Raw genomic sequence first — 26109 nt, forward strand, 5'->3', positions numbered from 1 at the left:
TGTAAAGCCCTGTGAGGCAAATTGTGATTTGTGATATTGGGCTTTATAAATAAAATTGATTGATTGATTGATTAATAATTCTTCATGTTTAAACCCAGAGCAGAGTTTTTAACACAAATGGTTAAAAGAGAAAAAGATTAAAGACTGAGTGAGATGAATAAAATGAGATGACATCAAGGAACTGATCAGGTGAGATAAAGGTATCAGTAACTGTGTGATCAGTTGATAAGACGAAGTGAAGCTACAGAGATTAGGCGTCAGTGCAGTTTGAAATAGAAGATATAATGTGAATGATCTCTGTGGTTTCATCGCTGTTGAACTGACACAGCCTCACACTGCTCCGTACTGTTTCATCATGTTACGCCACATGGACCTCCGTCCCCTCCTCCCACAGAGGTTAAAGGTCACAGGATGGGGTCTGACCCTTGTGCAACGTGGACAAATCCTTGTTTACTGTTGATAACACATTCAGTCCTGATAGATTGTTGTCCTTAAGTTCTGGACAGTTTGATGATGTCATCCTGCTTCATCAGTGCTATATGGGAAAACAAACTCAGGTGACTGACAGCAGGTCGTTCTGCTTCACTCCCCCTTGACTATGTCTTAATTCAGCCTCTCATAACGCTGACTGAACGATGTTGTTTAGTGTCCCTGTACCTTAAAGAAATGTTGTGTCTCAACATTATCCAAGAAGCAACTACGCTGCCACAACAATATAATTAAGAGAGCAGTTTAGTATTATACACACGTAATTTCAAGGAGACAGGGTTGCTTGTGGTCACAATAAACTCATGGAGAAATACCAGATTATGAATATTAATAGTCAAGATGCCAACTGGACCTCATATGTTCAAGTGGGTGAGTTGTGTCTGGTTTTGAGGCTCATGTAACCACTGTTCATACTGTGGAGAGTTTTATTAGTAAACTGTAACTATAAAATGAAAGGATGTTTTGCTGCCTCTCACAGGAGGTGGAGTCTGAGAAAAAATAACTTCATTCACTGGGCCGAATGCCAGCAACTTTTAAGGTGGAACGTTAACTTGTAATGTTACTCAGTGCATGAGTTGATGACGTGAATCCATCAGCACACCTTAAATTTCACTGTGACAACTTCGACCATCACTTTAGTTTTTATATGACACACACTTTCAGTAATGAGTGGATCTTTAAGTGTTTGAAGAGAAAAAAGAAAGCGTTGTGGAGTGTTGTTCCTGTGGGCTCCAGCAACACTAAGGCTCAATCCTCATTTTTACCCCTACTCCTTCGTCTACCCCTTGCCCCTCAAAACGGAGTGCCAAGGGCTAGGGGTGAAGATATTCCCCTAAGAAATGGGACAGCACTTGATTACTGCTACGTCATCAAACGTTGTTGCTAGCTGGCTGCTACGTCAGCAGAGGCGACAAGTGTTTATCACAAACATTCAAAATGCCATCTGCAAACGTTGTAATGTCCATTGCTTGGGTTTTAGTGTTATTTCTGCGGCTGTCCACAAATCGCAGAAATCAAAGGAGGAGAAGATATCTTTGACGCATACAAGTGCTGATGGACCAGTTTTTGGTATGTATGGATTGGCTGTAAATAGACGTTTTGTTGTATTTAACATTAACCGAGCTAATCAACGCTAACGTTAGCTAACGAGCTTACCTAAACGTGTAAACATTCATGTATACATTTATAGCTCGTTTTGGCTGCTCGTTGCGCCATTTTGCCAATGTTCACACTTAATTGTGGGAAAATTCCATGTACCCCTTGGTTGCTAGTGTGGTCCAGGAAAATCTTCGTTTTAAGGGCTATTTGGCCCTAGCCCTTGGCACTCGCCCTCGATCCACAGGAGAATTTGGATACCCCTTCCCCTCACGTGAATGCGCAAAACTAAAGGGTAGGGCTAAGGGGTGAAATTGGGATTGAGCCTAAACCCCTGAGCTTGCCTGAGAAGGACTAAATGCACAAAGCTGCTATTTTTAAATATCCCATGGAGAGAGACTCTCACTGCAGCCTGTTCTATTTTGTTGTGAAAATGTGGGCGTGCAGCCTCGTTCTGTGGACGATAAACCAGGTGCAGACTTCCATCTGTGTCACCGCTGATGAGGAAATACAGCGAGTGCTGGACGGAGCAGTGAGTGACAACAACCCCGCCCACATTTAAGAGGACTGTTTGCAGTGGAAACACTAGGGTCTAGGTACCACGTCTGAAGGGTTACTCTTGGTTCCAAAGGTACCATACCGAAAGTGTTCGATGGAAATGGGGCTTAAGAGCCCAGAGAGGTGTGAGGAGGTCTGCCAGCAAGGACTGACTGTGGATCTGTGTGTATGGCGCACAGCTGGCCCAGGTGTGTCCTATGCACTCAGTCAAGTCTGCTGCCCTGGCATGAGAAAACACAACCCAAGCAGAGGAACCAAATAGAGGGACCGTCACATTCTGCAAGGTAAAATTACTGTTTTTATTATTGGAGTCTGGTGGATTTGAAGGCAGCATAGATAATAGCTTCAGTTCCTTGTCGAAATATAGCATTCACTTAAACTGATAGATTTTTTCAAGGGCTAAAATCAGTTTTGCTTCTGCCCCTGTAAACCACATTACATTGCTTAGCTTCTGTGTCGGTACCTCTGTCTGCTTCTCCAAACTGGAGCCGCTCTGTAATACACTGACTGTGGATAAAGACCTTATATAACCCAACTTCAAAAAACCTGAACTATCCCTTTAAGTCCAATCACCACAAGATTTAATAAAAGACAAACCAGAAAACCAGAATGTAGATACAAAAATAAATGAAACAAAGAAATGTTATTAGAAACAACAGACAGCAGTCTTCAGAAATAAACTTCCACTCAAAACAAGACAGGATTCACTTTGTCAAATTCATAATTTCATTCATTTTAATGACTAAATGATTAAATAAATACAGAGTAGATATATTTTCCTTTCAAGTATTGGATGAATAAAACATATTTGTTAATCTACAGCATACTGTGTATGATACCTAAATATGGTTTTAGTATATATTACCCTTGATAGAGTGATCTCTACAGACATGTCGATATGGATGGAGCCAGCCTCATTAATATCATTCAAAATGCAAAAAATACATTCTGGAAAAATGTTACCTGATACAGACTGATATTTTATATTACAAAAATAAAAGGCGACAAAAGAAGACAAAAATAAAACGCATTTACATCCTGTTAAGGAGTTTATAATGTGCTCGAGTCCAAAAATAACATTATTACCTGTAATATGAAATATTGAGTTTAACCTTCATGCCAACAATCTTTTTGTCAAAGTCCTGAAAATGTCACGTTTCAAGTCATAGATGTCTCATTTTGGAATGAAACTGACAAACGAGGTGAAACACAGCTGATATTCAGCTGCAGATTACAAAAATAGTCCCAGTTTCTCTCGTTTTCATTGTCTTATTAACACACGGCACCAAATATGAAAGTACATGAAAAGAAAGCACTTGTAAAATATGATAATTCAGATTTGATACGCCTGAAAACCTTGTGTCTAAGAGCATTCCTGCTCCTGTTAAACAACAAAATGAACCTCTACCTGCTTCAGGGCTGATGCACCTGACCTCTGACCCCCTTAATGTTAATAATCATCATGTTAATTATAATTGCCTTGTTAAAGAACTGCGTGGTTAACTACCACACCACTTGCCCGTGTCGGGCTGTTCTCATGCAGTGTTCATACCTATGAAAAGTAATGCACCAGATTTCATATATAGCCCACGTAATCATAAAGGCTCTGATTACGTGACCAATGTGCTGTTGGGAGTATATAAGAAAGTAGTATAAAGAGCAAAGTCCATGTGAGGAGGCAGATTTGGGAGGTGGATGGGTTAACAAATACAGGACTTTCTCCCAGGACACTGGTGTTTGTGTCTCATGTGAAACCAAGTGAGTTATTCGAAGATACAATGTCTCATGTTACATTGAGTGTGCTAACTTTACGTTAAGTACGTAATGTCAAAACGCCCAACTGTGTTTGGTTTTTTTTCGTAAAAAGCTAACCTGCGTAACTTTGCATTAAGTACTTGACAGAACCAAAAAAAAACCCCTAAAAAACCATCTTGGTTTGTCTTCGCACTGTTCCAACAACCACCAACTCTAGTTGAAAATAGGGTTGCAAAGGTATGAAATTTTCATGGTACGATAACGGTCTCAGAAATTATTGCGGTTTCACGGTATCACGGAAGAATCTACATTATTGTACGTCAGATTGACCCTTAAAAGGAATGAAAACTGGAGGGTTATTGTTTGTTGAACAAACGTTTTATCACTGTAATTAAAAACTTGAAACCGTTTTGTTAATGGAAGTTTGTGTAAAATGTTGCCCCTTTGAAAAAGAATAAAATAAAGGGGAGATTCAACGTCCAGTTGCATTAGTTTTTTCAATATCGTAAATAAGCAAATGGTCTGCTAACCGTCAACTTTTATACCATGGTATACCGTGAAACCGGTATATATCACTGCAACCCTACTTGAAATAAACCCTTAATTCACACGGTTAGATGTGAAAACATGCTGCCTCTATACATGCTAAATTTACTGCTTATTTAAATGTAGTCTGGTGGGTTTGGTGCTGGCGATTCTGGGGCTGTTTCTGGTTAAACAAAAAGGATCTTACTCTTTAACATAAAGGTATATTTCTGTAGGGAAGTGACCCTTTATTTACTGCGCTCTAGCATTAGCAGATTATAGAAAAACTGTGTGAATGGAGCCACCTGGCTAAAGTGGTGGGTGATTTATAAGACTCTGGGACTATGAGGCTATTTTCTAACATATCACCAATTATCTAGCTCTATTTTTCTTTTAAACACACAAAAAAGTGATAGGGCAAACCAAAAAATTACCACAACTTAGAAGAAAGAAATGGCAGCATACTGGCTGAAAGTGCATCTTACTGATAAGTTGCAAAGTGCTGGCTACACAACCAGCTAGCTAACATTAGTAACCTTACAAAGTAGGGCGGTCACTTTTAAAATAAACCAACATGTCATTAGCTCAATTATACACAACCCACAGCCTGTACCTGCACTACATTACAACTAGCGTTCATTCGTGGTGCCTCTGTTGTGACTCCTTAGATTTGTTGCCGTATGTCAGGAAACAGCCCCACCTTTATCCACAATATTTAAATGTGTCTCTCTGTGCTTTTCAGACAAAGTAAACAACTTGCTGGTGATGACAGTGAAACATTTAGCAGCTAAACAGCCAAATATTTCTGTCAGGAGTTGGTGGAGACCAAAAACAGAGCAAAAAGAGTGAATATTGAGTTTACATTCATCAGTTGGACACAAAAACAGATTAAACGATAATAATGTTGCTCCATAACTGCTGGATGTGTAAATGGGATGCTTTGGGGAATTACTGTGCATTTGACTAATGTGTGGTTAGGTATGGTTCTTCGTTGCAAATGGAGCAAACACGGGTCCTGTCCTGTTCAGCTGCTCAACAATCATTGGTAAGCCAATAGATGATGTTAGCTGTTGAAGCGGGGGGAGATATGTCCTGAAATCAAAGTCAGCTTCCAATATCTCTGCTCATCCTTTTCACTCTGATGCTATAGTCAAACTAGTCACATTGCTGTCTTACGTACAGGGCGTTCAGACCAAATGCAGCACTGCGTGAAAAAACGGCAAAGGCCTGTGTAAGTTGTCGCATGTTGCTTCTGGTACTAGTCAGACACTGAAATACAATCCAGGTGTGTTGAGTAACTGATTTATGAATTGAAGGCTTATCGGAGAAAGGCTGAGAAAAGTCAATCATTTGCTCTACAGTTAAACGACCAGTTGAGGCCTACTCCACACGTATGCAGGTATTTTTAGAAACACAGATGTTTCTATACATTTAGGCTAAGATATGTAACATTAACTGTATACTACGAATTCATATTTATCCATTTTTGCAATTTAAAGGAACAATATTTTGGGAGTGAGTGCACCATTATCTGCATCTGTTCTATCAACTAAATAATCTGTATCCGTGGCCTAACCGCAAGTTTTTATTTTTAACCTAAAATTGAGATGGATCAGATATAGAACAGAAGTTGCTTAAATTATTATATATGAGGAAACTATTTACAGAACAATTTCAGAATTGAGCTTAAGATCATTTCTGATCACAAGAGTAAGAGATTGAACACTACAGGCCAAAACACACTGGTGGCGAACGCCATGTAAAAAAATACGCCCCTGTTATTTTCAATGTACAACCCTACATTGCCGTTGGCGCTCCTGGACATGCCGCCCCATAGCCCTTTATGCCACTGTCGTATTTCCAGCCTCACGACCCCCAGAATTAAATGCATTTCCCCCCCACTTGCTCTCTGCTTGTACATACAAACTCCCGCTCTTTTTCTCTGCTCCTATGGCAGCTCGACTCCTGCCAACGGATGCATAGAGAACTCTGTTGCTGTATCTGGTGTGTGACGAAGAATGGATGAGGTCGAAAAATATATTGAGCTGAATGACCCACAAGCCTGTCATTATGAAGACAATGGCCAAAAAGATATCGCTCGCTGAGACAAAGCTCTGGAGATTGGCTCTTCGGGAGAAAAATGATTTTATGCTAATGCAGAGGTGGAGGAAGTACAGATCGTTCTGTAAAAGCTGTAATGACTGTGCGTGGTCGTCTGTTTATGAGCTGCACAGTGACGTGTCCACTGTGTGCTAGCGGCGGCATCTGACACACAATTTTTTTCTAACAGTGATTGTGTGGATGGAAATTTTCTTTTTGAGAAAAGCCCATTTTTAAAAATACCCATGTACGTGTAGCCAAGGCCTAAATTGCAGCAAATATTGAGCCAGGCTCTATTTTACCATGGCGCCCGTTGTCAGGACCCAGACTGTGAATGAATGAGAGATCTGCCTTCTTTAACGCAGTGCTAATGTTGGTTTTAATGTTGCTGATCTGTAGCTTTAGTCCTAACAATGATAAGTGATAAAAACACCATGAAGCAGTTCAAGGTTGTGATATTCTGCTGAAGAGCAACGCTGCCTAAAAGTCCAGCTGCAGCCAACTTTTCCTAAACTGTCGTCCTTTTCATCTTTCAGCTCTTAAGCAGTAGAAAATGATATTACTTGTTTCTTGAACTGTACAAACAGTTTGTCAAACGGGGCTTTTTGGGGCTAAAACCAGTTCCAGAGCTCATTTCACCAACTTGGCCTCAGAGCCAAGATTTTGATTTTGGCAAAACCACACAAATCCTCCTTTCGTCTGCCTCATCATTCCGACTACTCTGGCCTGTGGAAGCGCTGGAGTCTGAAGGAGCGCTGTACCTGTGCACTTTTAGCCCTGCGCACAGTGGGAGAGTGAGAGCTTCAACAGGCCCTCCGTGTGCATCTTGTAGAGGAGTTTGAACTCGGCAGGCAGCTGATGGGACTCCTGCCACTTGGTGGTGAATTTTGTGCCCTTCTTGTCGTAGTAATGGTACGGCAACTCCTTTCCCGTGTTGGGGTCCCAGCCGAAGGGCCAAAAGCCGTACAGGTGGATCTGGTCGCACATGGCGGACGCCAGCGTGTACATCAGGATGCCGGTACTCAGGCGCTTTGGCGACAGCTGCTTGGTTTTCCAGTAGCTGTTGAGCACAAGTGAGGAGAACAATTAGACATTAAAGTCGAGATGCTCAAGAAGAACCCAAACGAACCACACTCAGGGGGCAAATGAATTTGAGTTCGACTAGATCAAAACAAACTGAGCAGGTCTGAAAGCACCCTTAGTAAAAAAAACGCACTTTAATTTTTAAATACAGTGAATTTCCGGTACAGAGCTTTTATTTTGAACTGCTGTTTCCTGCTGTAGAGTGAGTGACTAACAGACAGCTACTTAACAGAGACAGCAACCAGCTTGAAGACATGGCCAAACACAAGTGTGACACTGAATGTATTTAACTGTGTGGTCCTTAAACTAATGACTAAGGAGAAATCTGGACCATGTGGCTGGACCAGTTGGGAACCACTGCTATAGAGGAGCCTTACATTTTCAAATTATAAGTCACTTGAAAGGGTAAAACACCTGAATTCAATCCTGAATAGACCAAAGTGATGCACCCACCTAAAACAGTATAAATTAGATTAATATGCAAGTGTTTATTTATTTGTGTGACACATGAAAAGGGACAAACCTGAATTTCAGTGAAACAAACAAAAAACATGACAGTTATGTCCAATTTTGTCCAATTATTTCGAAGTCATTCACCAAAAATTCGACAGTAAGCTGTTACTAAAAGCAATGACTTCTGATGGTTAAAAAAAAAAAACCCTAATCTGACCACTGCTGATGCTTTCACCAGGCAGTCCTGCTCCGCAGCGGCACAGAGGGGGAACTCTCCAAACCAGCCTCGACAAAACCGTCTCCAAGAGTCCTTGAGGTGCTGAAAGCCGCCTGAGCTGCTTAAACGTGGTAATTCTTCCAGAGCAGGTAGTTTTAATGGGATTGGTGAAGATTAAGCTACTGTACGAGCAGCCTATTCTGCTCCAGCACTAAGCACCAGACTTAAATCCCTCTTCACACACACAGTTACAGCTCTGTGCCATACCTTTCACTAAATAGCTGTTGCTTTATAATCCGGCTTTGGAGCCTAAATCTCCTCTTTGCCATATAGAGAACAGCTTGATACTATACAACCACACAAACCACTACAAACAAGACAGAGATACACGGGGACATTTTAATCACGGACATAAAAGTAAAGACGAATGTGTAATGTATGCTGTCATTTTTAGGGGACAGCCTTGACCGTCCTCACCAGATGTAGATGGGAACTAATTGTGTGGGAATCCACTCTGACGAGCAGAAAATCACTGAGAGGTGCAGGAATCAGAATAGGACAATGTCAGCAACCCACCCCGACCACTTCATTATAAACTACGCTGCATTTGGACTGGAAAAACAGTTGCCACTGAAATGGAGCTGCAACCAACGATTATTTTCTCAATTAATTCATTACTTATTTGGTCTTAAAATGTCAGAAAATGGCAAAAAAAAATGTCCATCAGTGTTTCCCAAAGCCCCAAGTGACGTCCTCAAATGTCTCATCTTGTCCACAACTACAAAGATATTCAGTTTACTGTCAAGGAGGAGCAAAGAAACCAGAAAATATTCACATTGAAGGAGCTGGAATCAGAGAATTTTGACTTTATTTCTTACAAAATTACACAAGTCAGTTCGCAGTTAATCTAATAATTGACAACCAATCATTTCAGCTCTACAAGGAACATAATCCAATCAGCAATTACCTTTCCTCAGACAGATATTTGGCAAAAAACACAACATAGACGTTAACAAAATTTTTGGATACAGGGTTGGGCTTGAAAATCTATAACTTTTCTAAAAAGGCCAAACGTGTACTGATCTTCTTCCTCTGTGCCATAGAGCTCCACTGTTATCCCAAAACTAAAAACACACATCAATGAGCCACACTGTTGCACTATGTGACATGTTGTTTTATTACCATGAACAAACACACTGTAGTTTATTTTGACTTGATCCCACACACACCGTTCTGCTGCCACAAAAACTCACTAGAGCGCCAAATGTGGATTAATCTGCCACTGATAATAGTCCCCAACAAAAGCCCCATTTCCTCCTGTTTGTTTAATTAAAATTACAGTGCGCGGCTGTTTTAGGCCCTGATCACACAGAAAGTGTTTTAGCAGCTGGGGGCGGCTTTTTGTAATTGTTTTTAATGAGAATGAAGCTTTTTCTCGTGGTTTTTGTGTTGCTACACACCTCATGTTTCAGTGCTTTAGGTGCCTGGTGTTAAAAAACTTCAGGTCAGACTGGAAAAGCGTCCCATGTCATCTCTTTTTTCAACATCTTTTTCCCCATTGTCCTATTGGATGATTTGAGAGGCGGGTCTTCTGTGGTGGTCACAACAGTTGGTAAACAATGGAGGAGAAACTGGTGGTAGCGGTTGCTGGATACCCAGAGCTATACGGCCTGATGATAGACAGCAGGTTGTCAAACTGCCCCTGAGTCATCCTAAAATCTGCCTGTAAACGTCCATGATGGAGGAGAAGCTCCTGGACCAACTGGTGGTACTCCCCATGATCCAGCCTCTTTTTTAGGGTCTCATGTACCCACACAGATCTCTGTTTATCTGCTGACAGCCTCTCACCCTCAACCAGAAAGCGTATGTTAATGCATTTGGATCAGCCAGGCCACATGTGGAGTTGAAAGATCACCTAATTCTGTCTGCCCCTGATATCTCAAGAAAGCCTTGTGAAAGGCCACAGAACAAAAACTTTAAGGATAACCCATAGCAGGGACACTTCCTTGGACTTGAGATATATTATGTTAGTTGACAAGTCTGCAAGCTTTGCCCACCAAATTTGAATTTTGAGATTAGGGATGGGCATTTTAAGTGATTTTTAATATTCGAATACTTGTAGACTAGGAGTGTAAATTGGCCTACAACTAAAAACGAGAAATTTGGAATTCACTCATTCAACAAACAGGCTTTAATCAGCCTTTTAAGCCAGAAATTCAAAGTGAACACAAGAAAAGTCAGCAAACTTTCTGTTGCTGCCTTTACACAGGTTAGACGCAGCACCAAAGAACTGTCTTTGTAGCCGCTCTCTTCCCAGTCAGTTCAACGTCTGCCCTTCTAGCACAAGCTAGCAAAGCAGTAGTAGCTAACATCAGACACATACATATAAAAGTCATGTTCACAAGTAGGAGGCTGGAAGGTGATTACGAATACTGACAACCAAATTGAATTAGAATCTGATCACATAACAAGAACGGTTATTAACACCAGGTGTAAATGCAAAGGCTCATCTAAAGACGTCATTATCTAGGAACAGGAATTGGGTCTTTGTAATGTAGTGCAGAGTTACTGGGTGTCTTACCTGTTCACATACTGCATGATGTTTCCGGGCCAGGCCAGCTGGACCTTCAGCTGACCTCGATGCTCCACGAAAAAGTCGACCAGTGTCCTCGTCACCGTGGCTGACGTGTGGAAGAAAAATGCCGGGATCCACAGGATGGCTCCGTCGAGCTTCTTCAGGCTCAGGAAGAAATTGTTCCTGTCCTGCACAGTCAGTAAATTATTGTAGTACTTCTCCAGGATACTGGGGTTAAAGGTCGTCATGTTGGTCCGCCGCCCAACGTCCTTCTTAAAGATCTCAGTTGGCGCAAAGTTGCAGCGGAAGACGAAGTCAAACTTCTCGATCTGGGGGCCACAGCGTGAGCCAGTGAGGATGCCGCTGTTGCCGACCACAGCACAGACATTATAGTGCTTGTTGAGGATCGGCGAGATCTCAGGGAGGAGCGAACGGAAGTTCTCGCCAATGGAGAAGACGTACTTGTGGCTGGAGTAGTCGTAATGCATCAGCTGTCCGATTCGGACTGAGTCTCTTGTCAGCGTGAAGTTGTGGGGGATGTCGATGTATTGAGAGATCTCTTTTCTGCAAGACAAAAATAAGTTTTTGTTTGTTACTGTTCTTATCCACAAGTCAGATTTAAAGATGTAGAGCATGTTCATTCCTATGAAAGCTGCTCAGTGGCTTAGTAAAATTACCAGGATGATCAGTGCTGCTTCTGCACTGTGTGGCCCATGGAGCAGGTGCACTTGAGACTTCTGCTGGCTGAGCCATCTATGTCTGGTTTAACCCTTCGCTAACTTGAAGGGGAGTAAAATAATTCAATCATGCAGCTCTTCTGGACTTTCCAAATGTAAATCGACTGAATGGATCAAATTCTGATAGTGAAGCAAGTCATTTCGCAGGGGCTGTGCCGCTTAAAAAAATGGACCCACTGCTTGGCAGATGTCTCTTTTGCCATGTTAGTCCATGGGAAAAAGTCTGTTTGGGTGTCATGGCATCAAATGAAAGTGTAAATCCACTGTTTATGCAAAAATGCCGATGGCCCTATCTAGAGCCAGTGTTTGGTTTGTCCACTCTGGTCCACTGTAGAAACAACGGTTCTACAGTGGACCAGGTTCTTGAACGGTTTGAACTGAAGCAGATTTGAAGCTGGATACAAATTCAACAGAGTTTTACTGCTGTAAGTGCTCAAAGGACATCCAAAACACGCCACGGAAACAGAGGGACTGTGTGTGACCTACTTGAGTTGTATAAAAGCAGTATGGTTGTAGGTCCATTTCGAGGAGTTCTGCAGGTCCTCGCTGAGAGAGTTGGTCAGAGGAGTGAAAGCTGGATCCAGATACTTCAACGCCAGCTGGGAGCTGCACAGACGAGGAGGAGGAGGAGGAGGAGATAGATAGATAGACAGAGGTTAACCCAGTCTTCCTGTGCTGAGGAGAGGTCGGCTTCAAACCACTTGCACTTCAAAATGTTTTGAGGAGCATTTTAGCTCTTTAAAAAAGGATTGTTGGTAATGCAAAACATCCTTACTTTTGCAAAGCAAACATTAAAAGATCATTTATCTGACAGACCAAGAAACACAAGCAGTCAGCCAAGAGATCACTGATCATTGAAACTCAAGTGTCGATGCGGAAATGCTGAAAAATTGCATGCAGAAATTTTGCAAGGGAAAAAAAAATTAACACCAAATCTGAGATGAGATTGTGCAGTTATTCGTGCTATATTTAGTGTTCTTATCATGCATCTGAGCAGCAGATGTTTTTTAATAAAAGAAAATAAGAGTATTTAGACCATCCAATCAATCAGACAATAATGAAAATACTTCTTTGGTTTCCAAGAAACAAATTTAATATCTACTTGCGTGGTTGAAATATCTTGCACACGAATTTAAACTTGGTGTGAAATACCCTAAAACTGAAAGGGAGATCACCTGACTGCTCGTGTTTCTCCATGTCGTAGAAACAAAACCCAAAAGTTAAAAAATAAAGCTTCATCCGGGCTTTGCAGAAAATCTCTAATCTCTGTCAGTACCACCTCCTTCACAAAGCTAAAATGCCTCCAAAAGAAGCCGGTTGAAATGTGCAAATGTTTGATCCGTTCAGCAAATAAATACAGAGGTTTATTCCTTTAGGAAAGCAGCTGCAGTAAAACAAAAAAAAAAGATTCAGTTTCATTTACACTCTCAGTGTAAACGCACACTTGCTTACTCTAATCTACAATCAAATCAACCTTCTGGGGGAAGATGAGCAATAAGGCCAAACTGTTAAAGGAATTCTGTTCATCTTAGCAAGTCATTCAGAGTTAATTTGACAATATTTTCCCTTCAAACAAATTTGGATTAATGTCCTTCCTTCACTTTCAAGATGGTTTCAAAACAAACATCTACACTTTGACATGATTCCTTGATTACTTGACTTTTCACCTCCATGTGGAGTCTGATGACGTCACCTTGTTGGTAAATTTGATCCCAACATGAGCTCAACACACTTGATAAGATGAACACTTTTGTTTTGCAGTGCAAGAAGCCTCAACTCCTTTAATGCTACAAGTGAGTATATTAAAGCCTTAAAGCCAAGACTTAACCAGGAAATGATAACAATGTGATCATTATTTTGTAAGCTTTTCTGTACGTCTTATTTTTGCACAGAAACCTTGACATTTTTGATGTATTTTTCTGGCGCTGTCTTGTGGTAGAAGGGCTTGCTTCTTAAGTCAGAACAGCATTTAGTCCAGGCTTCCTGTAAAAGCAACACTCTGGCTGAATCCAGATGTCCGCACTTCACTGCACTTCCAAGCTGTGTCTCAGCCTTTGAAGGGCGCGGCCTTTGCGGCCGACATTGGCCACGTCCTTTGATGACCCCATCAGCCAAACCGAATGGTCTCCGAAATGGGACGGTCTGGTCTGCGGAGAATTTCTTGGTTGCATCACCAGCTGTTTGATATATTTCAGGCTGATGGACCGTTTTCAGGTAAACTTACTAAATTAAGATCATTTAAGCTGTGTGCTTTTAGCTAATAGTAATGTTAGCAACATTTAACCGTTGGCTAGTTAACAGTTGTTAATTAACTCAATATATAATCGTCACTGACGCGCAATGCATCTTGGGATAGGCTGGTCCACGAAGGATTCATCCATTGCATTCTCCAAATTCTGGGATAGAAGACTGCATTTGTCGGCTGCATTTGAAGGAGCCTTCAAAATGGGACGGCCTTGGTCACGCCGATGTGACGCAGTCAGTCTCCAAATTAAGCCTTCGATGGCTGCAGCCCCTGAATTGAGACACAGCTACAGACTTGCGGACTTTGTGGGTGCGTTCCTGGGAAGTCTTGGTGTGCTTAGGGCTGTCCAAATCCACAGTTCATCAAGTCCACAAGGGGCCTAAAGCGGACCTTCTGCAGACTTCCAGAGAGTCCGCTTGGGCTGCGGACTTCAACAGACTTAGCAGATTTAATTGCCCACAATCGCAATACGGACGTGATGTTGTGGGGGTTTTTCAATAGCTGACTAAAAAAAAAAAAAAAACATATGTTAATGTAAAACAGTTACTGTAGCCTATTAAAACAATACTGTGTATTAGCAGCTTGAGGTGTCTTCCCTCGGAGACTTAACGTGATTACGGCGAACTCATCACAGTACATATGACTGAAGTTTGCGAGGACTTATTCCACAGGTCCAGGTGGACATTTGGATTCAGCCACTCTGGCATAGAGGATTGTTCACAGTGTTGGAAAGTCGGTTTAAAACTTGCCTCCTTAACACTATTCTCCTTCTGCATTGGACTAAACATCAAAATGTCAAGGTTTCAGGTCGAGACTCTGCTATGGCAGACACAACTGGTCAAATAGTATTTGCATTTAGTTTGGTTCATCTCGCATGACGAACGAGGTCGGTGGAATTTACTTCATCAGGACAGTTCAGAAAGAGTCACAGGTCTGATCATTCTGTAACTTACACTGTCCTGTATGGATAAAGCCCACCTCTGTGATGCCCGCCCAGACTGAGACAAACCTTCAGCAGTCTGTGTAAATACTATTTGACCTGGATCTGATGGCAGTCAGACCTCCAGCAGCGCTATTTTGTTGTTGCAGCATCTGCCATCTTTGAAGCCAGTGATGCTCAGCCAGAGAGAGGTGCAGCGCTGGATCAGGATCAGCATGAAATACTGAATTTACCCATCAGACTAAGATGGAAATACTAAAGATGAACACACTGAAGATAAAAGTCTCACTTTGTATCAAGTCTCTTTACTCTTAGCATTCATCTATTTTTTTTTATTTCATGCTGTTTCCAATCCAACACCAAACCATCCAAAAGGCTCCAGAGAAATGTCAGGGTCATAGACTCAGTGCTTTGTGTCGAGTTAGTGACACAAACAGTTTGATGCTCAGTGTAAGACCATAGATAGATAGATAGACAGATAGATCTCATAGAAAAATATCAATATGAAAACAAAGGACAAGGAAAGACAGAGTAGATCCTCGTGTTCTGAGTTGAAACGTCAGCACTCTGTATTCACCTCAGGTCAGGTTTGCGAGGCGGCCTCTCGCTGCAGGGAAAATGTAAAACAAAAAAAACAAACTCACTCTTATCTTAATCATCACCAGTGACTTTAAAAATAACTGACAGAATGGGGCACTTGAAGTAGACTCTATGAAGAGCTGGCATGCAGAGGTGAAGTGCATTTCAAATACTTACTTGAAACCATATTACTGTAACAACAAAACAATCGTTATTGTGATATAATGCATCACTGTGACAACTTTGACACTTTAGTTTTTACAAGACAGACACTTTTAGTAATGAGTGGATCTTCAAGCGTATATATATTAATTTTGTCGCGGAGCGTTGTTCCTGTGGGCTCCAGCAACACTAAACCCCTGAGCTTGCCTGAGAAGGACTAAATGCACAAAGCTGCTATTTTTAAATATCCCATGGAGAGAGACTCTCACTGCAGCCTGTTCTATTTTGTTCTGAAAATGTGGGCGTGCAGCCTCGTTCAGTGGACGATAAACCAGGTGCAGACTGATAAAGGAGGAAACACAGTGAGTGCTGGAAGGCGCAGTGAGTGACAACAACCCCGCCCACATTTAAGAGGACTGTCTGCAGTGGAAACACTAGGGTCTAGGTACCATGTCTGAAGGGTTACTGTTAGTTCCAAAGGTACCATACCGAAAGTGTCTGGTGGAAACAGGTCTTGAATGGCATCCTCTGGTGCTGACAAGTGAGGCAAATACATTAAATACAATGTGCCAAAAACCGCAGTTCCTCTAATGGCCACTTGAGGCTGGAACAAGAACGAGTCAATTCCCATAGACCTCCATGTTAAAATGCCCAAATTTACAGCAGAAATAAACATGTTTACAGCCTGGTTCAAAAACAGTTTTGGTCTCTATAGTTAATTTTAACGTTCTTGACAACTGTACAGGGGGTGAATTTTCATATAACTCACTTGTTACATTTTATTAAGGCTTAAAGTTACGCATAATTAGGAGCTGTCTGCCTCAAAACTGGAGTCCACAAACCAATAGGTGAGACCATGGTAGCTACATCCATTATTGTTGTACAATCTATGGTTTATACTAGGGCTGCCACGATTAGTCGACTAATCGATGACTAATTGACTATTAAAATAATCGGTGACTATTTTAGTAGTCAACTAATCGGTTTGAGTCATTTTTCATAGAAAAGTAGTATAAAAGTACCCCAAAATACTCTTACTGCAGCTTATTACATTCAAATATTGGCAGCTTTACACACTCTCCCGTGACAGTGAACTAAAACCCTTTGGTGTGAGTATGAAACAAGACATTAGATGACGTAATTTTGGGGTTTGGGAGAGACAGACCGACATTTTTCAACATTTTAACACATTTTTCGATGAAATGATTTGTCGACTAATCGAAAAAATAATCGACACATTAGTCGACAATGAAAATAATCGTTAGTGGCAGCCCTAGTTTATACAGAGCTCATATTTTATTACAGTAACAGATAACAGAAAGTGATTTGCACAATGAAGGATACAGCTGAGACCTAAAAAGAACTCCAGCTTCATGTTTATGACTTTCGGGTAGTTCTCCGCTGCCTCAAACGTTGGTCTGCTGAGTACAACTAACTGGGTATAAGTCATCTTATAGAGGAAATTCTTCACTGTCCTGCTGCTTAAACCTTTCTGTCCTGGATCTAATATAAAGGCATTGCATATATCATGAGTGACTAGGTACAAAGAATGGGTGGTGCACAGCCATGCACTGTGACAGCTTGCAGAGTCAATGGGTTCTGTAAGTTTTGTGGAAATCCGACCCTTAGAGTCCAGTAGAAATCTGGGCCTGACAGTGATGGTATACTCTTTTTCATTGTAATCTGGCCAGTCATTTCTTCAGAGTACAGACCATCAGATGGACTGAACACCCTCTCCATCGACTGGCTTGGCAAAACCTAAAATGTCACCCTGTTCCTGATCGTAAACTCTGGTTCTACAACAACACAGCAGGAAACTTGTATGGACTTGTCCACCAGAGTGTTTTCTCCTCAACATGCTTCTCTCCTTCACACCTAACTCACTCTGAGCGTAACCTTGGCCCGCGGTGACGATGAGCGAGGAGGGAAAATGATTACAGGCAGGAGGAAAATGAATGCAGCTCTCAAGCTGTAAATCAGATCCAAGGACGGCCCGCTGGCCTCCAGAACCTCCATCAGAACGAAGCTGTTTTAGCATCACGCTCCGGACCTGACCCAACATGTCGGACGACAAAGATTTACGGAATGATTTTCCATGGAGCTGCAGTGGACCTACTGTTCAGGAGTATCCTGTTTGGACTGGAAACACACGCAGTAAAAATGCAGACACCGAGGATCTGAACATCTAAACTAGTTCTGGAGGTGGTCATAGGATATGCTAATGTTTTCTGACAGTCAGCAAACATGTCATTAATACATTTATCATAATTACACAGCATAATCAGGGAGAGTACATCGTATCTCTCATGTCAGTGATGGATGACACTGATTGGCTGATTGCCTTTTAAGTGAGGAGACAGCTTTGCTCTGATGAACTGGTTTAAAGTGGTGGTACATGTTTTCTCAGTCGGTGTGTATCAGCCTGAAGGAAAACAAGGCATCTGTCACTTAATCCCACGGCTGTGAACTAGATCAGCACATTTACTCACAGCTCTTCTGTCTCTCCTTAAGTCCACTTACTGCCATGGAGGGCTGTGACGGCAGCGATATACCGGTTTTAAAGGGAAATTTCGGTTTATTTCAACCTGTCTTCTATCGTCCTAAATTTGTTTCAAGTGACTAGTGACATAAAAATAATAGTTAGCATGTTGGCCGTTAGCCTAGATACAGCCGGGGCGCATAGTAGCGTCAGACCTGTTAAAACGTAAGTGAACGGGCAACCTTCAAGTGCAAAGTTAGTCCACTAAACAAGCTTTTTTTGCACAAAGACCGCCTCATATCGTTAGGATAAATGTCAGAGAACATATAGAAAACGACATGTAAACGTGTTGTGTACCTTACCGGTGTGCTGCCATGTTTGTTTACCATTTAGCTCTGCTTTCCAAAGCGCGGCCGAAATATCACGAGAACAAGCAGCGATCTCATACCGTGCCTGAACAAGCAGCAACAGCTGGAAGGATACACTGACGAAGAGCTTCGTGAAACTGAAGAACGGAGGAGGAGAGAGAGAGAGGCGCAACAGGTAGAGGACGAATGGCTGCTACAAGGCTGCCTAGCTCTAGAGATTGGTGGTGTACCTGTGAGGAATGCCTCTGTTGCAAGGAATGGGACCAGTTGCAGCCTTATTTTCAAGATCTGGATGTGACCGAGGACGAGACACCTCCACCTGGAGTAGTATCCAGCTGGGCTTTATCTAGAGCTGGTGAGATATATTTTGGCCGCGCTTTGGAAAGCAGAGCTAAATGGTAAACAAACATGGCAGCACACCGGTAAGGTAAGACAACACGTTTACATGTCGTTTTCTATATGTTCTCTGACATTTATCCTAACGATATGAGGCGGTCTTTGTGGAAAAAAACCTTGTTTAGTGGACTAACTTTGCACTTGAAGGTTGCCCGTTCACTTATGTTTTAACAGGTCTGATGCTACTATGCGCCCCGGCTGTATCTAGGCTAACGGCTAACATGCTAACTATTATTTTTATGTCACTAGTCACTTGAAAGAAATTTAGGACAATAGGAGACAGGTTGAAATAAACCGAAATTGCCCTTTAAGGTCTACCGTGATATAAAAGCTGATGGTTATCTTACCCTGTACATTTGCTTATCTAGACATTGAAAACAAGAATGCAACTGGACAGAGAATCTCCCCTTAATTTTAGTTATTAAGCAAGGGGAGACTTTTTACACATAGTTCCATTAACAAAATAATTTCAAGTTTCAATTATAGTAATAAAACATCTGTTCAACCAACAATAACCCTTCTGTTTTCATTCCTTTAAGGATCATTCTAACTAATAATAATGTAAATTCTTTAATACCGTGAAACTGCAAAATTTTATGAGACGGTTATCATACCCTGAAAATCTTGTTGCAACCCTAATATTTTCTTGCAGCGGTGAAAAAGCAACGTACGACTGCGGTTTTGCCTCCATTAACCACCAATGCCACCCCCCCCTTGCCTGCATTTTGACTGGGCAAAGCCTTTCGTCCTCCTGGCAGCTGCCTCCATCTCACTCAGACACTGCTGGGGTCAGGGTCTGCAGCTACCTGTACTGGAGAGCAGCGTAAAAGTGAGGACTCTGCAGCTAAATCTAGGGACTGACACTTTCCCAGAAATACACAGACTGACAAAAAGAAGAAGAAGAAAAAAAAAACGCTTGACTTTAAGAATCTCCAACTGATGATTTGAATCTTTGACCTTCAGAGGGCGGCCCTTTTATAACTCTTTGATCCATGGAGGGTTTATATTCGTAAAACTCTCCTCGAGCCCAGAAAAGCAAATAATAATCTATGATGTCATCACAATGTAAAGTCTATGAGCTGAGCGGGAACTCGTAGGTGGGGCCAGGGGGAAAAGCACACATATTTGGTAGGCCACATATCCCAGAAGTAAACCCAGGAGCTAGAAAACTTGCTGGCAATGTGCTTGGCGAACAGCTCTTATAGGACTAAATAGGTGCCGTTAGCTGGCAATCTAGATCTAATGAGAGACTCCAGGAAGTCACTGCACTTGCCCACTGTTTCACAAAGAAATTAAACGAACTGTGTGTAAGATTTAGGGGGGATTTAGTGGCATCTAGTGGTGAGGATTGTACACTGCAACCAGCTGAAACTTCTCCCGGTTAAAATTCCTTCAGTGTTCAGGTGGTTTTTACGAGGGGCTTAATTATCCATGAAGTCTCCTCCTCTTTAAAACAAGAGGATGCGGTAATTCAAACCAGTAAAACCCCTGAAACCACTGTTTGGCATGTCAAAGATGAACAGCTCGCTTGCCACATGCTATCCTGGGCTCACCTTTTTTCTCTGATAACTTAAGATCCAGACGATCAAGAGGATTTCACCGGGAGCCGAATTATCCACAGAGGTCCCTTCCTCTCCAAAACAAACACACCAGGTGATTTAAACTGGGTAAACCACTGAACACAGCAGTTTCATGTTACAAATCCACGTGTTTCCGATTCCATTCATCACAGATTGGCTTCTAATTAACTAATAAGTGTTTGGACACCTTATGCTTACTACCCTATGATTGATGATCATTTGGTTCCAAAGTTTCGGGCATTAATGTGGCGCTACAACAGCCTTCTCTCCTCTGGTTTAAGGCTTTCACCAGATGTCAGAACCTGGCTGCAGGGATTTGCTCCCACTCCGCCACAAGATCATTAGTGAGGTCACCCACTGATGCTGGGTGATGTGGTCTGACTCACAGACGGCGTTCCAGTTAAACCCAAAGCTGAGGCTGAGGTCAGGGCTCTCTGCAAGGGGCACTGTCATGAAACAGGAAAGAGCCATTCCCAAACTGTTGCCAGGAAGTAGCCAAGCATCCTCAGAAATTCATAGGTATTGGACGATTCCACAGCGTACAATTAAAGTTCACTACCAATGTGGCCAAGGCAGAGAGTAAGGCCACATCCACACTGATACGCTGTCTTTATAAAACGTTTTAAAATCAAAATACTGAGCATTTTAGCACTGTTTTAGAAGTTATTTCCATCCAATACCTGCACGCCTGAAAACGCACATCAAATGACCATTCATGTACACTGGGCTTGCACAAAACACTATCGGCAGACACCACGTCATCTAAGTGGGCCGCCCTTAATTCTGTGTGACTTTAAACCTTAATAAAATGTAAACAGGTAAGTTATGAATAAATTCACACCCTGCACAGTTGTCATGAATGTTGAAATTAGCTATAGAGACCAAAACTGTTTTTGTACCAGGCTGTAAACATGTTTATTTCGGCTGTAAAGTTGGGCATTTTAACATGAGGGTCTGTGGGGATTGACTCGCTCTTGGAACCAGCCTCCAGTGGCCATTAGAGGAACTGCAGTTTTTGGCACATCCGCATTGGCTTCATTTTTCGAGCAGGTATAACTGCAGCTGGAGCAGCTACGTGACCCACCCTCTAGCTACATGGCTCGTCCACCACACCTACATGTTGGTCCACGATCAGCCCCCTTCGCTCCTTGACCCGCAAGTTGAAGTCCTAACGAAATTGGTAAGTTAGCGATTAGCTAGCTATGAAGTGTTATGTTAAAAGAGAGGTGGTTAAGGTTAGGATAAGGGTAATGGGAAGGCTAGGTTATAGCTGTGTCTCAGTTCAGGGGTTGCAGCCTTCGAAGGCTTGAACCGATTACATCACATTGGCGCAACCAAGGCTGTGCCATTTTGAAGGCTCCTTCAAATGTTGCCGAGAAATGCAGCCTTTCCCAGAATTTGGAGGATGCAACGGATGAATCCTTCGTGGGCCAGCCTATCCCAAGATGCATTGCACGACTGTGACGCTTATATATTGAGTTAACTAATGGCAGCCCCTGAATTGAAACACAGCCTATATTTTGTTACATATGCTGACACTAAGTTAGCAATTAGTTAGCTATGAGGCATTCCGTTAGAAAAGAGGTTGTTTAAGTTAGGGTAAAGGTAATGGGCACGCAACATTTCAATACTTATGCTAATGCTAAGCAATTAGCTAGCTATTGAGTATTATGTTGAAAGAGCAGTGGTTAAGGTTAGGATAAGGGCAATGGGCAGGCTAGACTAGCCTATATCGTATTTAATATGCTAACACAAAGTTAGCGATTAGTTAGCTATGAAGTATTACATTACAAGAGAGGCAGTTTAGGTTAGGGTAGGGTAATGGGAAGGCTACATCTTGTTACTGATGCTAATGCTATGTTAGCGGTTAAAGAGCATTAGCTATGCAGTGTTATGATAAAAGAGAGGTGGTTGGGGTTAGGGTAAGGGTAATAGGAAGGGACACATCTCGTTACTTATCGAGTGAGTCAAGTCTTCATGTGTTATAAATAATAAAGTAGATTATTGCCACATTTTGGTCTCAACTATTCATTACAGTTTTCTGATAGCCGTTGCGTTGGTGGGTTTGTCTTGCACTAGTGGTGGGCGCGATTTGTCATGTAGGCTACAAACGCAATGTGTCTGCAGCTACACGTCTCTCGTTTTTTCAGTCGTGGAGGTTGCTGCTTGGCGTGGTGGTCGGGATGGTGGACGGGCATGTAGTGCACATAGCCGGAAGTTTTGCCCCATCACAATCCAAAAATTAATGTTTACTTTTAATAACGATAATCACGACCTTCCCCAACCTTAACCAAACTGCTAAGTAGTTTTATGTATTGTTCAAAGAAAAACATTTTTAAAACATTAGAATTAGATGTTAAAAACTTTCTGTCATTGTGTGCTTTAGCATTACAAATTTCTCTTTATTGTAACTGTGGGGCTCAAACCACAGAACGATAGTACACTAAATTATGTTAGTATTTTTGCCCTTAAATGATGAGAGTGAACACTGTGATACAGGCTGCTCTGAGAAACTAAAAACATATCCTTACACTGATGAACCAAAGGACAAATACTGCATGAAGGCACAGCAGCAGTCAGTGGGCTGACAGGCCTCAGACAGCAGAGAGGCCTTTATCTGATCAGAGCTACAGCTTCCTGAGCTACAGATAAGATGTGCCAGGAGATAAAGTTGATGTATATTTCTGATTTGATTGCTCCACCCTGCCACTGTTCATCTGGAGAAACAATATAAAACATCATTTATGAGGATTTAAGACAGTCAGGTTCATCCACAAACTGCCACAGGTCTAGGTCACGCTCAGCTGATATTTCTACCCTGTCAGCATGTATTAATAACTAAAAATAAAATCCAAACACTCAGCTGATCTGATGCAAACCCACAGTCAGCATAAAGCCCACACAGATGCTCCACAGGCGGGCCTGGACTCACCGAAACCCCGCATGGAACATGGACATCCTGGGTCCTCCATTGGGTCCGTATCTGGGGGTGCTGAGCAGAAAGTCCTTCTTGATGGACACGTAGCTGATGAGCGACAGGATGAGCAGCGCCACGCTGAACATGACCAGCCCCAGCGCGCTGGCGATCCGCACCATCCTGCCTCTCTGCAGACACCAGCCCCCCCGGACCGGAGGATCACTGACCGGCCAGGACCAGGACGAGGAGACAGCGAGCACCCAGGTGCACCGCATCAGCGGCAGGGCGAGGGCGTAGACGCGGAGGCGGCGCGCGTTAGATCTCAGAGTCCATGGAAGGAGGTGGCGCGGCGCGGCGGCGGCAACGCATGGGCGGCGTACAGGAGAGCAGAAACGTTAAAGGCCTGGCAGGCGAACAAGGACGCGCAATCCGCGGGATTATTGACGCTATTAACAGAAGCCATGAAGCCTACAGAGTCCGTGTGTGCAGCAGGAGTCAGGAGCGGACAGCCGCGTTTTTACAGCCGATTTCATAACCTACACATGAGGCAAGGAGGCTACGACGCGTCTGCGGAAGAAACGACGCAGGATGAGCGGCTGTGACGCATCCACAGTCCGTGTATCGCAGGATGGAGAGCAGAGGAGGGAGGAGGGGGGTCTTGGAGGCTTTTCTGCAGGCATGCAGGGTCAGATTACAGCCGGCATCATCACCCCAGGGCGGTGAAACGAAGCGGCGACACGCGGCGTCCTCCTGCAGCGAGAAGATGGAGGCGACCGGCGGGCGCTGCTCCGTCTCTTCATCTGCATCCTCGGCGTGTCTCTCCTCCTCTCTCCGGTAGTCTCATTAATTAAAGCGGCGTGTCGCTTTAAGAAGACGCAGCTCTCATATCGCGGTAATCAGATAAACAGCAGCAGCAGCATCCGAGGCGGAGCTCTGCGTCCTGAGAAGCAGAGACGCACCGAGAGAGGAGGGCACGCACACGCACACACACACACACACACACACACACACACACACAGGAGGCTGCAGGGGCGTCAAGTATCAGACTGAACCCAAATATTCAGAAACGTGAAAATATAAAAACAGGTTTTCTGCTCATGTCAAAACACAAACAGTTCTGTGGAGTGACAAATACTGTCATTTAATGTTTTCATATATTAAAAAAAGTGCTGTGTTTGTTTTGTAGGCTGCACCATAAACTGTAGGCCTGACATGCAGCCTGTTTCTACACTGGAATATATGTTATATATTTTATATATAAATCATTATTTTTGTATATTATTATTGTTATAAATATGTTGGAGCCCAGTGGCTTTCCAACTTTTGCCCAAGGCACACCAAATGGCAAACCAAAATCTTAATTTTTATTTTAATTAAATGAAATTGCACACGACATACTGATACAGTTGATTAAAATTCATTTATAACTTTCTGTACAGGCCCAGTTGAACGTGGTTATCGCAAAATCCCACGGCACACCTAGATTAGGAAGCACTGTCTAACCAACTACGACATAACTACGATGAATAACTATATCCATAGTTATTCAACATTAAATGTCGCCTATATAATCTCACAAGTGTTGAAAAGGATGAAAATGCCAAAGTAACAGCCTATAGGCCGACACAGCAAGCTTGTTTCACTTCTAAACACACACAACATGGAGCCACTCACATATTTGCCGTTTAAATTAGAGGACTTACAGCCCACAATCCCAACTTTGCCTCCAAGGACTTCACAATTCTTACAATTATTGTACACTGTTATGTTCCCAGATCAGGCTCAAGGGATGAGGGAAGCTGTATAAACAAAAGTTATGATTTATACATGTATATAAAGTCTTTAAAATGTTAACAAAGCGTCTTTCCTGGGATGTAATGAAAAGAAAATAGCAATTGAATTACTAAAATTAACAACTAAACAAAAACTCTGTCAGATCCATCCTCTCATCCGAACGTGGTCACCTCTGGCTCTAAAAAACAAGATGGCGACAGCCAAAATGCCAGACTTGATGCTTTAAAACAGGAGTCCACAAACCAGCTGGCGACGTCACAGTGGTTACATCCGTTATTTTACACAGTGTATGATTCACGTGCTGACCTGAAGGTGTCAATCATTGCATACAGTTGATTCAGATGCTTTCACCTAAACACAAACAGACAAACAGACAGACGGACGGTAAGATGCTCCACGGACACATAAAGACATCAGACAGAAAGTCGGGCTGCCACTGCTGCTGACATTTCAACAGTGACCTTTCTGCTGGGCTTAAGGCCTGATAGAACACACACACACACACACACACACACACACAGACAGGGATCTAATGGCTTTGTAGAGGCTGTCAAACAGACGTGCAGATTAAGATCCTAAAGCTTCAAATCAAATGTCTCCCACACACACACACACACACAAACACACAGTACACCCAGTAGCAGTCCCATTCTTCCCAGTAAGTGTTACAGTTTTCCACCACAGTGTTTCCATCCGATGCCGAAAATAACGCTGTGTTAAATGACACAATTTCATATCACAACCAGAAGCTGCACAGTAACAGTTCTTTATTGGCAGCAGATATGTGGTGGAGAAGATGTGTTGATATGTGGTGAATTTGTTGTTGAACAAAATGTGAATTTCACAGTCATTCTTTGCTTGAGACGTTTTTACAGCCGACATTTCAACTGGTCAGAGTTAGTAACTGATCAGTCCCAGAACCCTTGGCTGTCAGTGTGACAACAACAAGCCTCTAGATCGGAGGTCGGCAACCTTTATTAACAGAAGAGCCATTTTTGGCCCCCCCAAAAAGAAAAAAAAATCTGTCTGGAGCCACAAAACATATTTGAGCATCATCATAAA

The 26109-nt window shown here is 42.5% G+C and overlaps 1 protein-coding gene and 1 long non-coding RNA gene across 3 annotated transcripts in view; one reads left to right on the top strand and one right to left on the bottom strand.

Annotated features, from left to right (window-relative positions):
* LOC144458714 (uncharacterized) overlaps window positions 1-26109 on the top strand; it is a 100073-nt gene that overhangs the window by 15411 nt on the left and 58553 nt on the right. The window lies entirely within an intron of this gene.
* st8sia3 (ST8 alpha-N-acetyl-neuraminide alpha-2,8-sialyltransferase 3) lies at window positions 2862-24212 on the bottom strand. 2 transcript variants are annotated; one of them, XM_033647473.2, is made up of 5 exons: window positions 23269-24212; window positions 15350-15379; window positions 12074-12193; window positions 10857-11414; window positions 2862-7582 (listed from the first exon to the last, which is right to left on the bottom strand). In XM_033647473.2, exons 1-5 carry the CDS (start codon window positions 23526-23528, stop codon window positions 7294-7296), a joined length of 1257 nt encoding a protein of 418 aa, XP_033503364.1. In that variant the 5' UTR covers window positions 23529-24212; the 3' UTR covers window positions 2862-7293. The 2 variants fall into 2 exon arrangements, with proteins under 2 accessions (XP_033503364.1, XP_033503366.1); XM_033647475.2 differs by lacking the exon at window positions 15350-15379 and having other exon boundaries at window positions 23269-24209.

This window comes from Epinephelus lanceolatus, chromosome 19 (assembly GCF_041903045.1).
Source record: "Epinephelus lanceolatus isolate andai-2023 chromosome 19, ASM4190304v1, whole genome shotgun sequence".
Classification (NCBI taxonomy): domain Eukaryota; kingdom Metazoa; phylum Chordata; class Actinopteri; order Perciformes; family Serranidae; genus Epinephelus; species Epinephelus lanceolatus.